The sequence below is a fragment of the Panthera leo genome, chromosome D3, assembly GCF_018350215.1.
Source record: "Panthera leo isolate Ple1 chromosome D3, P.leo_Ple1_pat1.1, whole genome shotgun sequence".
Lineage (NCBI taxonomy): Eukaryota > Metazoa > Chordata > Mammalia > Carnivora > Felidae > Panthera > Panthera leo.
Genome location: NC_056690.1, coordinates 93,780,394 through 93,794,956, shown reverse-complemented (window position 1 = coordinate 93,794,956; position 14,563 = coordinate 93,780,394). Strand labels below are relative to the sequence as shown.

General features: G+C 64.6%; 1 protein-coding gene across 4 annotated transcripts in view; it reads right to left on the bottom strand.

Moving 5' to 3' along the window:
- NFATC1 (nuclear factor of activated T cells 1) overlaps positions 1-14,563 on the bottom strand; it is a 105,392-nt gene that overhangs the window by 23,058 nt on the left and 67,771 nt on the right. For 3 of the 4 annotated variants that reach the window (XM_042909801.1, XM_042909802.1, XM_042909803.1), the window contains exons 9-10: positions 7,771-8,153; positions 7,464-7,659 (exon numbers count right to left, since the gene is read on the bottom strand). In XM_042909801.1, coding sequence (XP_042765735.1) covers positions 7,464-7,659; positions 7,771-8,153 — 579 coding nt within the window. The remainder of the gene's footprint in view (positions 1-7,463; positions 7,660-7,770; positions 8,154-14,563) is intronic. The other variant, XM_042909804.1, reaches the window with a different exon arrangement.

The window sequence follows — 14,563 nt, the reverse complement described above, 5'->3', positions numbered from 1 at the left end:
CCCCACGAGGCGCACCGTCCCTTGACGCACAGCTCCGCACACACACGGACCGAGGGCCCCGCGAGGAGCGCGCGCGGGTCGGAAAAGCCGTGGCCCTGTGAGGCGCTCCGGTACCTGGAAGTGACCCGTTAGAGGCTCTGCTTCTTGGGTCAGCAGCTTCAGGCCAGGCCTGGGGGACTCACTTCTGCGCTGGGAGAGCCCTCTGCGGGGTCTCCAGAGAACCCATTCTCAGAGCCTGCAACCCACCAACAGCAGACCCTGTCTCCAGTGGCGTGGGGCGTAATTTTTATGCCTCGAGACTCCGAGGTGCACATCCACGTGCATGAAGGACTGACTCTAATGAATCATGTGCGTGGCTGAATTCATTCCTCTACCCGTCACGCAGTAGCCTCCATCCACGGTATTAACGACTCGCGTGTTTGATCACCGTGATACAGACTCTTTCCATCACGAATGGAATGGGGGAGGCCCCAGCCTTGGGTGCCAAGCCAGGTCAGTAAAACTTTCCATGAGGAAAGATTCTGTTCTCTCCCAGAGCAGCTTGGGCTGAGGGAAGAGGGGGGAGCAGAGCAGGGGACTCACAGCCCAGACTCGGGCAGACACGATCCTGGCCGCCTGGTCCACCTGCTTGTTGTTTTAATGACATGGAGACTTCTGGAAGGCTGAGCGCTGCTGGCGGGGACTGAAAGGGCCGATTGTGGCTGAGGCTGCAGGGCGGGCGGGGTGACAACGGGGGCGAAGGCGCAGACACACCAACGCCTCGGGAGCAAGCGCGTCAGCAGCAAAGCTCAAAGGAGGTGCCCGTTTCTGCAAAAGCAGTTCTTGTGTGGGTCCTGTTCACATAACACGCGGTGAACGCCGTGTGCTCCAGAAACGCGTAGGGTACCTTTCCAAAGGCCGTGGCACACGGACAGTTACACGTGCGCGTGTGTGAGCTGCTCACATTTTCGCCTAAGCCACGGACAACCCGTTACCGCAGGGGGCGCACGGCCACACAGCTGCCTTCTGCACACGGGGAACTCACAGGGTCGTACCCCAGAAAGGGCTCCTGGCTAGCTTCTATGGCCGATTTAAAAAAATCTACATTTGAAATAGCACAAGGCCCATAACATGGATCTTTTAAAAACACATGCCTGTGATTCTGCCATGATTGAGAAGTCTAAATCGAGAGCTTAAATCCTGTGAATACTGTTGCACCAAAGAACAAATTATAACTGAAGGGCCAAATACTTTTGAAACAAAACCTGAGAGTAGAGACAACTGAAAAACAAATTCTAAAAAAAAAAAAAAAAAAAAAAAAAAAAGTTGGGATTCGTTTTCAGGCCAGTTCTCTTATGCTTAACGTTATTCTTTAAGACAAACGGAAATCTGTAACGCGTTAATCCTCCCAGGTTCCAGGGCCGGTCAGAGCAGGTCACACGCAAGGGGCGGTCCCAAGCGTGAGCCGCCCTGGCAGCGACGTTTACGTGCCGCAAGTGCCCCAGACTCCCGGCGACTGGACAGAAACCCCGTTCTTGACTTTTTCATTACACGCTCCTAGAAAACAAAAATAAAACCCAAACGAAACGCCAGCGGAGAACCCCAAAGCACCCGGTCCCCGACTTCTGAATGGTGGTGCAGAAAGCCAGCATGCCATCATCGCCCGATGTAATTACATGAAGGTCAGAGCTCCTGCGTGGCCCCATCAGGCGAACACGAGAGCTCCAGAAAGCTCTGCTGGTCGGAGGGAAAGGCCGGGATGATCGTCACCGTGCTCCCCGCTATCGGATTTGTCACCACAGGGGCCGGCGCGTGCAGGCCCTCCACCGACCAGGCCCTGTCCGCCCACGGGGCCCTCGGAGAGCCGTGTGGGAGTCCACGGTGCCCGTGGGCCTCTAGGAAAAGGCCTCACTGCCACCAGGTTGTCACGGGCCCGCAGTTCCACTGTCCCATGGCTTGCTGGTCTCCCCGGAAAGTGGGCGTATCCCCCCATCATAGCCGCCCCAGCCTCCCTGCTGCCGGCTGCATAACTGCCCAAGACTAGGTGTTTGCTCTTTAACTTCAAGGCCACTTGAAATCAATGTGTCGGATTTTCTAATTTAGGTTTTTGCTGTTTATTCCATTTCCAGGCTGCAAATTCAGACCAAAGACAGAGGGAAGATGCACCTGGTCCGGGCACCACCACCCTCATCGTCACAGCTGCCCTTGGGCTGAATCCGCGACGCTGCGTCCCATTGTCTTAAGACACAGGGTGAACAAAGCGCAGGGCAACTCACGCCTGGTCCAGGGCAGTGTAATCACCAGTAATTGGGGCGGAGGGCGTGTGGGGAAGGGGAGGCACACGTGCGCTGGGGGGAGGGGAGACACGCGTGGGGCGGGGGGAGGGGAGGCACGCGGGGGGAGGGGAGGCACGTCTGGGGTGGGCGTGGGGGGAGGGGAGGCACGTCTGGGGTGGGCGTGGGGGGGAGGGGAGGTACGTGTGGACTGGGGGAAGGGGAGGCACGCGTGGGGTGGGCGTGGGGGGGAGGGGAGGTACGTGTGGACTGGGGGAAGGGGAGGCACGCGTCGGGTGGGCATGGGGGGAAGGTGAGGCACGTGTGGGGCAGGCTTCGGGGGGAGGGGAGGCACGTGTAGGGCGGGCATGGGGGGGAGGGGGAGGGGAGGCACAACTAGGTTCAGGGCTGCAGCTCCAGGGGGTGTTGGGGGGCTCCCGTAGGCCAAGGCGGGGGAAGCGCCAGCAGGGCAGCTGCTCAGATGGCAGCAGCCAGCAGGACCCCCCGGCCCCAGGTCGGCTGTGGTGGGCATGGCCCCTCTCCCACCCAGGCGGTACGCAAGCTCTCTCCGAACCTTCCCTCAACCCGGAAGGGGCAGAGCATTACACTGCCCGTTTGGCAAGTTAATTCTCTAAAACCCCCCTCAGGTGAGCTGTTAAAATGGCGGGGGGGGGGGGGGGGCTGGCACAGGATCAGACTGTTGGGGCAACACAGGTCCTGCAGGCTTGCGGAGAGCCTTCTGAGTCGAGGCCCACACCCGCCCACGACACCTGCGTGCCCTCCCCTCGGCCCGTCGGGAGGGCGCCTGTTTGAACACGGCCCTAGACGTCCCTCGGCATTCCGATGGGGGGCTCCGGGCTCGGGTGCCGTGCCCGCGACGTGGGCCTTTACCCTGCATTAAACCGTCTTCCGACCACGTTCGTATCGTGGCTCTCGTGAGAAGGTCCTGGGTTCCAGGGAGCCAAGGCTGCCACGGAGATCCTGCCTCCAGATCCTCCCGAGAGCCCGTGCCACCTGAGTGGACGGAGTCACTCACCCCGGCACGAGGACACAGCACTCTGTCCTCACTCGGACCGCAAGAAGGGGCTGGGCCCACTCTGCCTCCTAACGGCCTGTGGGCGCATAGTCTCCAGCCACACAGAGTGACGATCGTTCCATCCGCTTTCCTGGTGGCGGACGAACACCTGGGCCGGGCCACGTGTGTGCCCGGACTGCCAGGGAGAAGCCGCAGAGCCCAGAGCCCTCGGTGCTTACCTCCCGGGCCTGCGTGCGTGGCCAACTCTGGCCTCTGGGCCTAGAAGCCGCGCTGGAGGGAAGCCTGGGCCGGTGTGAGGCTGAGCCCCAGGAGCACGGTGTGTGCTCCCCACTGGTCTCCGTCAGCCTCAGGAAAGGCGGTCCCAGGTTCGTCCCCTCCACCCACCACCGGTTCTGGAAGGACCCAGAGGGGGACGTATCAGGGCCATGTCTGTAAGGGGTCCGAGTCTAGCGTCTACTCCTCAGCTGCTCAAGGTTTGAGCGAGGACCACCAGGGCAGAGGGGGAACAGCACGCGTCGGCGTGCGCGAGTGAAAAAGCGCGCATATTTCTATAAACACGTTATCTGCTTGCTACGGAGGCTTGCGGTGCCCTTGCCTTCACCGCGATCCCAGTTCTGACCAAAAAATAACAACAACGACAAAAATAACAATAAACATCTCCCGGGAACGCTCTCATGAGCTAAAACTGAAAAGCTTTGTTTACAGCCGGCCTCGGATTATGGGGCCTTTGTGGAAATAAGGGCCCATAAATCCAGCCCCAAACGGAGGCAGAGGGAACGCCTTTGCGTGCAGCCTCACGGGCGGGCTCTCAGAGCCGCTGCCCAGGGGGCCCAGGACCACAAGCACCACCAAGAAAGGCCAGTGGGCAGACGGCTGCTGTCAGGGGGGCAGGGCTGAGGCTCAGAGCAGGAGGAGATGCCCAGGGAGACCGAGGCAGGATGTCTGGATGAAGAAGGAAAGATCCCTGAGAAAGTGACCTCACAAAGCGGATGGAGGTGTGAGGCTACCCCCCCCCCCACCCACCCAGTGAGGGTACAGCAGCTGATGACGGTGGGTGGGTGACAGGTAGTGCGGGAAAGGTGGGGCAGGCGCCATGGAGGGAGTCAGGCCAGGACTGGGAGCCAGCCGGGAGGTGGTGGCTCCTTGTAGAGCGTGGCCCCAGAGCCCTGCTCCGTGAGCGAGCACCAGGCTGACGGCTGGGCCCCTGCAGACGGGAGTCAGTGCTACGCGTGTGCGGCCGGCGGCCCCGTGGGACCAGGGGCCTGGAGGAGGACCCCCCCATCAGCTCTGCCCTCCCCACCAAATCCAACACCCACTCAGGTGAGCTCTAGTTGGGCGGCGCCCAGAGACTCACCGGGGCCACGGCACCCTCTTGAGAACAGATCCTACACCTGTGGACTCACCGGGCGCAGGACACCCCCATCACACGCACCTCCCAGGTGGCCCCTACCCCCTCACCCCTAACAAGACCGCCTCTGACCTCAAGACACTCGGGCAGCAAAGCCGACTGGAGAGCCTGCCCGGCCGGTCTTCTGTGCTTTCCCGAAGGCACTGGAGATTCGGCCAAGACCCTTGGGCCCTCCCGGCCCCGGGGCCAGGCCAGAACCTCCCGAGACCGCACGGAGCACTGAGAAGGCAGGCAGGGAGCTTGGCCGCCTCGGGCCTGATGCGCCTCAGGGGACCGGATGCAGCGCAGGTACCCACAGGGACCCAGCGCCACCTCCCGCCGGTGATAAACCTCCTGAGGTTGCCGAGGGCAGCTGTGGACCCAGAGTGCGGTTCTGAAGGACGGACCGCCGGCTTCTGGGGTGTCCCTGAGAGTTCGTCAGGGCCTGCACCTCGGGAAGGAGGAGGGACCTGGTCTCCCGTAGGAGCCGGCAGGCACACGCCACAAGGGGGCTCCAGGATTGAAGGTGGAACGTTTATGGAACAAAAGTACCTGAAAGCTCGTAGCCTCAAGTTGGGGATGGAGAAGCCGGGGCAGGCCCCGGGTCACCCCAGCAGACAGAGGGCAGGCCCCGGGTCACCCCAGCAGACAGGAGTCTGCAAAGCCCTGGGTCACCGAGCCAAGGGCAAACACTGGTGCTCGGAGGCTGGGGCTGGGGTTGCACTGCCTTGAAGGCTCATGGGTCCCCCTGCCAGGCTGCACCTGCCGGTTAGGTGGGACGGGCCCATAAGCACCGTCCGCTTCTGGAACAGCAGCATCAGAAGGGAACGCTCTTCCGACAGGATGCCTGCAGCTCTGCCACGGGGAAGCCCGTACAATACGAACGGTGAAAATGGGACATTCACTGAAACAGCTGTGGTGAGAGGGACGAGCCTACCATATTTGGCTGTTACTTTTAGGGACGACGACTAAAGGAGGCTGCAAGGCCTTGACCACGGAGGCTGGGGAGCAGGAGGCCATGTGCCCAGCACTGCCCCGAGCTCTCAGCCCCACCTTAGTCCAGCAGCAGGGGACGTGCGCATCTGGGCCCAGTAAAGCTTCTACCCGAGGAGACAAGAAGCACCGCTGACCAGGCCCGGCACCCACTCGCAATCCATGCAGGGCCCGTGGACCCGTGGACCCGCTGACCGGGCCCGGCACCCACTCGCAATCCACGCAGGGCCCGTGGACCCGCTGACCAGGCCCGGCACCCGCTCGCAATCCACGCAGGGACCATGGACCCGTGGACCCGCTGACCGGGGCCGGCACCCACTCGCAATCCACGCAGGGACCATGGACCCGTGGACCCGTTGACCAGGCCTGGCACCCACTCGCAATCCACGCAGGGCCCGTGGACCCGCTGATTGGGCCCAGTGCCAGCTCGCAATCCACGCAGGGACCATGGACCCGTGGACCCGCTGACCGGGGCCGGCACCCGCTCGCAATCCACGCAGGGACCGTGGACCCATGGACCCGCTGACCGGGCCCGGCACCCACTCGCAATCCACGCAGGGACCGTAGACCCACTGACCGGGCCCGGCACCCGCTCACAATCTACGCAGGGCCCGTGGACCCACTGACCGGGCCCAGCACCCGCTCGCAATCCACGCAGGGCCCGTGGACCCACTGACCAGGCCCGGCACCCGCTCGCAATCCACGCAGGGACCATGGACCCGTTGACCAGGCCCGGCACCCGCTCGCAATCCATGCAGGGACCGTGGACCCGTGGACCCGCTGACCGGGCCCAGCACCCACTCACAATCTACGCAGGGCCCGTAGACCCACTGACCAGGCCCGGCACCCGCTCGCAATCCACGCAGGGACCGTGGACCCATGGACCCGCTGACCGGGCCCGGCACCCGCTCGCAATCCACACAGGGACCGTGGACCCATGGACCCGCTGACCGGGCCCGGCACCCGCTCGCAATCCACACAGGGCCTGTGGAGGCACTGACCGGGCCCACTGTACCGAGCAGACCACGGGGCCACTGCGCACGTGCCTGAGCCACCCGCGGTCAGGTGAACGAGCGCGAGTGTGCCACCTGCCTGCACTGGGCACAGGCAGCACCTTGTCCTGCAGGAAAGAGAACTCTGCGGAGCGATCGCGCTAAGAACAATGGGGTATCTTCTGCCCTCCTTGTGTGGACAGACCCCAGCACGTGGACTTGCCTGCCACCAGCCTGACTGCAGGTGTCCTGAGGGCCCTTCCCTTCCGAACCACCCTGACGTGGCACGCTGGATGGTGACAGAGCCCGTGTGCTTGGCGGGGGCGGGGGGGAGGGTGGGTCCCACACAGGGGGCTGTGAGTCCCCGTTCAGGGGCAGCCCGGCTCCTTATCACCCTTCCGCCAGGCGCCTGACCGGAGCGGTGCGCCACAGAACGTTCACCACTTTCAGCTAAGCCGCCGTTTAAACATCATTCACTCAGCCCGGGAGGCCCTTAAGGTGCTAAGAAGCGAGAAAGCTTGACCCGAAGCCACGTGCCGGGGCAGCCTCTTCAAACAGAACTTGTTCCGCCTGGTGCCGCGTTGGTCCTGCGGGTCTGCGGCCACCGGCACCACGGGCACATCCAGGCGGGGTGACGGAGCAGAGCCGCGCGGCGGGCAGCGCGCCCCCCGCAGGACGCGCCCGGAGCGCGGACGCGCGTGCCGGGCGCGCTCCCCCGCCGGGTGGCTGAGGCGCACACCCCTCCTCGTCACACTCACAGACACGGCGCCAGGCTGAGCGCACCTACGGCCACGGGCACTTACCGTCGTCCAGGTACAGCTGGTCCAGCTCCTGAGGCTCTCGCTTGACCGTTACGGGAAAGGGAGCCAGACTATGACTACTGTCCTCACGCACCTCGGGCAGCGGCGGGGGCCGGGGGGCTGCAGACTCGCTCCTCGGAGCCTTCGGCAGTCGGTGCTGCTGGCGGCCCATCTCGGATGGGCGGGTAGGGCTGCAGGACTGCAAACAGGTCGGCTCTTGGGTACCGGACGGTGGTGAGGAGGAGGGGCTGTCAGGACAGAGAGCTGGCCGGAGGCCCAGGGGACAGCCGCTGCTCAGCCGTGCACTCACCTGTGGTTGCAGCAGGGCGGGGGGCGGCTGCTGGGGGGGCCCGGGGTGCACGCCCACAGGCCTTGGCGTCTCCCGAACGGCGAGCACCCCTCCGGCCGGCCGCTGAAGTCCAAGGTGACCGTGGCCCTGGCTGGCCGTGCCCTTGCCGTAGGCAGCGGAAGACAGGTCGTGGAGCTCCTGGCCGGTGCCGGGTGGCGGCGACACCACGGTGCTTCTCTGCGGACAGGGCGGGAAGCCGGCCACCAGGCAGGAGCCCGGGTCGGGTGGCACCACGAGCTGCTGGCTGAAGCGTGGCTGCGGGAGCGGGCTCAGGCCCTGGCCCCCTGGCCCACAGGTCAGGGCGGGCTCGTGGTCGTCTGCGGGCTCTGTTTTTATGGTTGGAGCTGCAAGAAGGAAAGGAGAGGAATAAACACGGGCTGCGGACGCCGTGATGGGTGGGGGATGGGGCGGGCCGTGGCCAGGACGCCCTCGCAAAATAAACAGCGTCCCGAGTCCCCGTGCGTCTCCGCCTGGTTCTCCCACCCAATTAAGAGGAGGGTGTGAGTCACCGTCTCCAGAAAGCTGCAGCTGGTTCTAATACCGAGAACACTGTTTTGCTTGGAATCCCCCCCAGCACTAATGTGCTATAAAAATCCATTTGCAAACTGCAGTAGAAGCTTTGGACCCAAGGGCCCGCGGATTTGTAGCAATCAAAGCGAAAATTTTAACTTGGATGTACAACCGCCTTCCTCCTGCTACCGACGCCCTATCTGATAAACGTCTGCACGGTCGGTGAACTCGAACACGCACCGAGGTGGCGCGGAGATGTCCGGAAACCCCGAGAGAAACGGTCCGCGACTACACGGCGGGGGGAAGCCTCTGACGTGCGGGGAGAACGCGCCCACCCAGGCGGCTCCGTGGGGCAGCCGCCTCGGAGCCACAGGCCACCCCGGCCACGCAGCCGGGGTGCGGCTCTGGGCCGTCCCGTCCCCCCGCGCCGGGAAGCAGGGCCGTGAGGCAGACAGCAGGACAGCGGCCCGTCCTCTCCGCCAGACCTGGGCCACACGGCACAAGCGGCTCCGGCTTCCAAAACGGGGCGGGTGTGCTGTGGGTTTTCGCGGGACCCGCTCCGTCCTCCCACCTTCCCGCACCTCCTGCCCCCGCCCGCTCCCCGGGCCCCGCCTCCTCGCCTGCTCCCCAAAGCCGGCTCACGGCGCACCTGGTGCCGCGACGGTCACCCACGCGGCCGAAGGTCTCCTGGGTGAGGGGCTGTCTCGAGACCCTCCCACCCACCCTCCCCTCTCTTCCTAGGAGGCGGACGCGTGAGGGATGCGTGGCGGTGGGGTCCGCCGCACTGGGGGAACCAGCCTGTGGGCCGCGTGGCCCCGGCCTCGGCCCTCACTAGAGCACGTCCGCGCCCCGAGACCTGCCGGCCGCTGTGGACGGCAGGGCCGCTTCCTATGCAGCAGCGCCTGCGAGGCACGGCCCTGAGGTGGTGGCGGGTTCCATCTGATCTCCGTTCGAAGACGGCGCCCGCGCTATGTGACCGGCAGGTTCCCGGGCGTCTAGTTCCCCTCAGAGCCGCCAAGTCCTGGTGCTCGGCTCCCGGGGCTCGCCACAGGATCGCTCTCTTTTGCTTCGCGTTTTTGGGGGCAGGAGGGCCGGACAGAGAGCAGCAGAGCGAGGGGTGGCGTTCACACCGGGCACCGTGGGGGCGCCGGGCAGGTGTGCGTCAGCCGCGTGTCCCCAAGGGCCGCTACACACGCACGGCTCTTGCACTCTTGCCGGGTGAGCGCACTCTCTTCCGCGGGACCCGGGGGGCAGGGCTCTGGTTGCGGGCGAGGCCCAGCGCGGTTGGCCGCAGGAGGGACCCAGGAAGCGCAGCTCTTCTCGGGGTGGCGTTTTATCGCCGCGTGTCCATCACACGTGCTCTGGGCCACCGTCACGGGTCTCTGGGAGGAGCCAGGACCCGCGAGGGCCTGGGTGCGTGTGCGGAAGAGTGGGCCTTGCTCCTCACGGGGGCCACGGTGCCCCTGGCCCAGGAGTCCCCGGCTGGCCCCACCTGAGGCGCAGTGCGTCCCTAGGCTCCAGCGTCCGTGCGCGTGTGTGGGAACAGTGGCCGTGTCGGGTGGCCCCTCAGAAGCCCTCGCGCCCCTGGGGACTCTCTGTTAACTTCCGTCCACCCAGCAGTGGCCACCACGGACTCTGGAGCTGCCATGGCCGGGGTTTCTGCCATCGAGCCCCTCCCCCCCCCCCCCAGCTGCGGGGCCTCCGCCTCTGGGGAGAGGCTGTGCCGTGCGGCGCGGCCTGACGCGGCCTCCCCAAGGTGGGGCGGGGAGCTGGACCTCCAGCTGCCCCACGACTAACAGGGCACAGTGCTGGGCCCCCGCTCACGTCACACCCAAAGTGCCGGGTGGCAGGGGACGCGGCCTGCAGGGTGACAGTGTTCCCAGGCAGGACCGCCCCGGCCTGCTTCCCGCACACTGCGAATCCGGAACGGCCCAGGCGACAGTCAGGCCCAGAGAGGCAGACAGGCCTTCACCTTCTGGCAGGGCCCCAGGAACTCGGTCCAGCGGCGACGTGCCGGCGAACGAACGGCGGAGGTTAAATTCCGAATTCGCTGGGTAGCTTTCAAGTTCCTGATCTTGAGAACACGTACATGTCTGGCGGATTAAATGAAACCCTACTGGGACTCTGTCTTCACCGCACTGGATTTCTAGCCAGGCACGGGGCCCGCCCGTCTCTCCCGCGAGGTGTCCCCTGAGCTCTTTAAAAACTCCTATCCCGTCTGCACTGAGCCTCAGAACCGCACAGGCAAACCAGCTGCCGGGAAAGGCCGGCCAGCGCGACTCAGCCGCCACGGAGGGATGGGGCTCGGTGCGAGCGGCCAGAACCGGGGACCCCGGGAGGCTGGTCAGAGGCCCGGCTGCCGCCCTCGGCGGGCAGGGGCGAGCTGGGGTCTGCTGGCTCGTGCATGCTGTTTATGACCTGTTTAAGGCCTCCTGGTGGCACCGGCATTAACTCCCGTGTCACCGGGCTCCCCAGGACCTTCTGGAAAAGCTTTCGCAGCATGGGGCCTGCCCCACAGGACACGGGTCACCGTCCAATGGTGTGGGGGGCAGTGGAGAGTCGTGGCAGGACTGACGCCATGGGGCTGGACCGCACCCCGTCCAGCCGGCCTGGCCCCCATGGGCTCCTCGGTACTGCGGTGCCCAGTGCCCACGTCCCTCCTGTGTTTGCAGCCGAGACCCCACCAACCTCATGAGGTAGGCCTGACCTCTGCCTAAAGCCCCTGGACAGGCTCCCTCAGGGAATAAACTGACACGGCGGCCCCCCCTGTGCTCGAGGGCCCCACACGGGCCAGGGACCACGGGTCACAGAGGAGCCACCAAGAGAGAGACCCCGGGGCTCTGGGCCGGGGGGTGGGAGCCACGGGAGGAGAGGCCCGACCACAGGCGAAGGGCGGCAGACACAGGGGCGGGTGTGCTCTGGGAACCAGGCCCGGGGACGCGGGACATCCACGCGGCAGCCACGGTTCCCGCCGTCCCCGTGGCACCTTCAGGGGCTCCAAGCATGAACATCCGGCGTCTAAATCACACTTCTTGTGTTGGATTTCAAAGGAAATGCGCGTCCTCGCTGTAAATCAGAGCAAGACGCCGCCTCCTGTTTCCTATTAGCGAGGGAAGAAAGGGGCCGCGCGGGGCCCTGGGCGGTGCGGAAAGCGCTGGGGGGCCGCGGCCACGGCCGAGGGCAGCTTCCTTCCAGACCTGGCGCTTGTGTGACGCCACGTCTGGTTCCTTGCCGCCGTCCACCTCGCTGGCCTGGGCGGGGGGCCGGGACAGGAGGCGAGTTTATAATCCAGATTCGTTACAGCAAACGTGCCAGAGATTAGTGTTAATCTCGAAGGCGGCCGCCGCTCACAAAGCCTGTTCTCATGGAAGAGGTGGGGTGCTGCCCCGGCCGTGCTGGCGTTCACACCCCGAGCGCGGCGACCGCGTTCTGCGGAGGAGAGAGCACAGACGTCCCCTCGGCCCCCCGAAGCCGGGCACCCCGTGCCCTGGCAAAGGGCGGCTGTCTCAGGAGGGGCTTTGCCCCCGAACAGGACCTCTGGTCCCCAGGCTGCAGCGTCTTCTCTCCTGGGCCATGTGGCAGGCATGCCTCTCCGCAAGGACCCCACTCCACCCACAGCCCCTGCAATGGCCATCTGTGGGCCAAAGACCATTGCAGAACATCCTGGCCTGGCTCGAAGAAACCCCATGTCTGGCAAATGGGCCCGACCCCCCCACCCCCCGCCCCAGCAGTGGCTTCCTGTTCCTGTGGGCAGAGCAGGGCCCTCCTCAGAGCCCCAGGTTAGGTCAGGCGGGGCTCAAGGCAGTGCCGGCCACCTCCCTCGAATCGCTCCAAGCAGATTCCCTGCTGCTCGTCAGGTTCGGGTGCTTTGGGGCATCCAAGCACGGGCCTCGTGGCCCACACGTGGTTCGCACATGGGCTGTGCTGTTGTGTCTCACACAGGAGATCAAGCAGTGAGTGTGCGCCTTGCTCCGCAGGGTGGGACCCAGGGTGGACACGTGGGTCCCCAGGCGTGGCCACCCCATCCCACCCCATCCCACCCCATCCACCCCATCCACGTGCCCCTCGAGCGGAGTGCGCAGTGCACACACCCAGCCAGGCTCACGGTCTCCCCCGAGACGGCCAGGCCTTCGGGTCAGCCACTCCCTCTCACCTAGGGATTCCATGCAGGTGCCAAATGGCCGCCACTGACAATTTCAGCAGGTGATGTAGCAGGACCCAACAGCAGGGTCAGGGCTTTGGCCCCCAGGCAGTCCCTGACCCCCAGGACCCCTCCTGGATGGAGACGGTCGGGACCTGGATGGAGAGTGGCCGGGACCAGCTCCCACAGCTGGCCCAGAGCAACGTGACGGGACTCCCTCCAGAAAACGCTCAGACCATCCCGAGGCCTGTGAGCCAGTACGGACACATGTGATGGCCTCCCCCAAGCGGACAGGGGGACACGGTCCCCTCTTACACCAGACCAGCCGTCCCAAGTCTTCCCCATGTCCTGCCCATGATCAGACACACCCTGTCCTCTTGCTGAAGAGCAAAGTCGAGCAATTCAATTTCGAGATGCTGTTTGGGCCAACCCTCCAGCTCAGGGGCCCGAGAAGACAAAGGCGCTTCCCATTTGTAATGGAAACGTCGGGGGAACTCCGCACCCCCCCATCAGCACCTCAGCTACCTGAAAGCAAAGCCGTTCTTCGAGTCCTGGGTCCCCAAACAGCAGCGATCTCGTGGCCCCAGCACCTGACCCAGTACTCAGATTCCGATTGACGAAGCAGGACACGAGCTGTGAAACGCTCTCCAGTCCCAAAGCTGGTGAGCAGAAAGCACAATTCCCATCTGTGCCTTTCCTTTTAAATATTCCTTCCTAGATGTGCGGCCTGCTGCACACACGGAAGGGGGGACGAGAGGCCCGTACCTCGGGGAGCACACACGGACGGGGGGCCTGAGTCCTGCAGTGACCCACGGGCTGCACAGTCACTGGCTAACTGCCTAAGTCCTATGGGCCTGCTTCCCTATCCCCAGGACAGAGTCCCACCTACCCAGCAAATGGCAAGGGGGCCACATGGGCAGTCCGCATGTGGGGGCTACTGGTGCGTGCCCCCATTTGCAAACCCCTGCCTCTGCTGGCACTGGGAGAAGTGGGGGTTCGCGAGTCAGGGCCCCGCTCTTTGGCCTCGGATAGGCCAGAGACACTGCGACTAACCACACTGTGTCCCCCAAACCCATAGGTTTAAGGCCCAGCCTCGCCACAGCTGGTATTTGGAGACGGCCCTTCAGGGGGCAATGATGGCTGAATGAAGTCCGGGGAGCCCTGATCCTACAGGGAAGAGAGAGACCTTCCTCTGCCGTGCGGGGACGCGGCGAGAAGGTGACCTCTGCCGGCCACCTGCGGGCAGCCCTCCCCAGATGTGACCCACCGGCCCGGAGTCCCAGCCCCCAGAACCCCTTCATCTGCAACGGCTCGTGCCAAGATACCCCGGATGCCGAAGCCACCACACGGTGCAGGGGGCCGCCCCCACCACCCCCTTCTCCCTGCACACGCACGCGTTCAAGTGACCCCAGCTGCGTCGGCCTGGATCACTTCCCCAGGTACCCTGCACGGTTCTGGACAAAAGGGGTTTTGTTCTAAACCCTAGAGAACAAAGATCAGATTGTTTTCTGTTCGCTGCCTGACATTAAAGCCCCACTTTTACTGTCAGTATAAACACCCACGATGATAACTTCAGGGCATGACTTTTCCAAATAATGAGAAAGGCAAAGTAGTAACCGCAGCCACCTGAAGGGCCCACCCCAAGGGGCAGGACGCACCATTTCCACACCCGGAGCCCAGAAGGAATGGGGCCTGGTCGGGGGCGGGGGACCAGCGGGCCAGCTGACGCACCCCGACCCGCGAGCCACGCGATGACGGACACGGAGGGCATTTCAACTCGGGACTCCACCCCGTCTTTTCCACACAGCTTAACCAGCATCTACGCCAAACCTCCCACATTGCCAGCCAGGTAGGGTTCTCTGGGCTCACGGGGCTGTGGACGCTCCATGGAGCCAGGCAGCAACGGCCATCCCGACCAGGTGGCATCACACCGGCCCTGCGGGTGGGGACCGAGGCTGAGAGATGGGGCCGGAACCCCGTACGGGGCGCCAACCCCCATCTCCTCTGGGTCCCCACCTGTGGGGAGCTGCCGACCAGGCACACTGGATCACACACGCCACGAGACGCATGGAGCATTTTCATCCAGGAATGGCCAAAACCGCC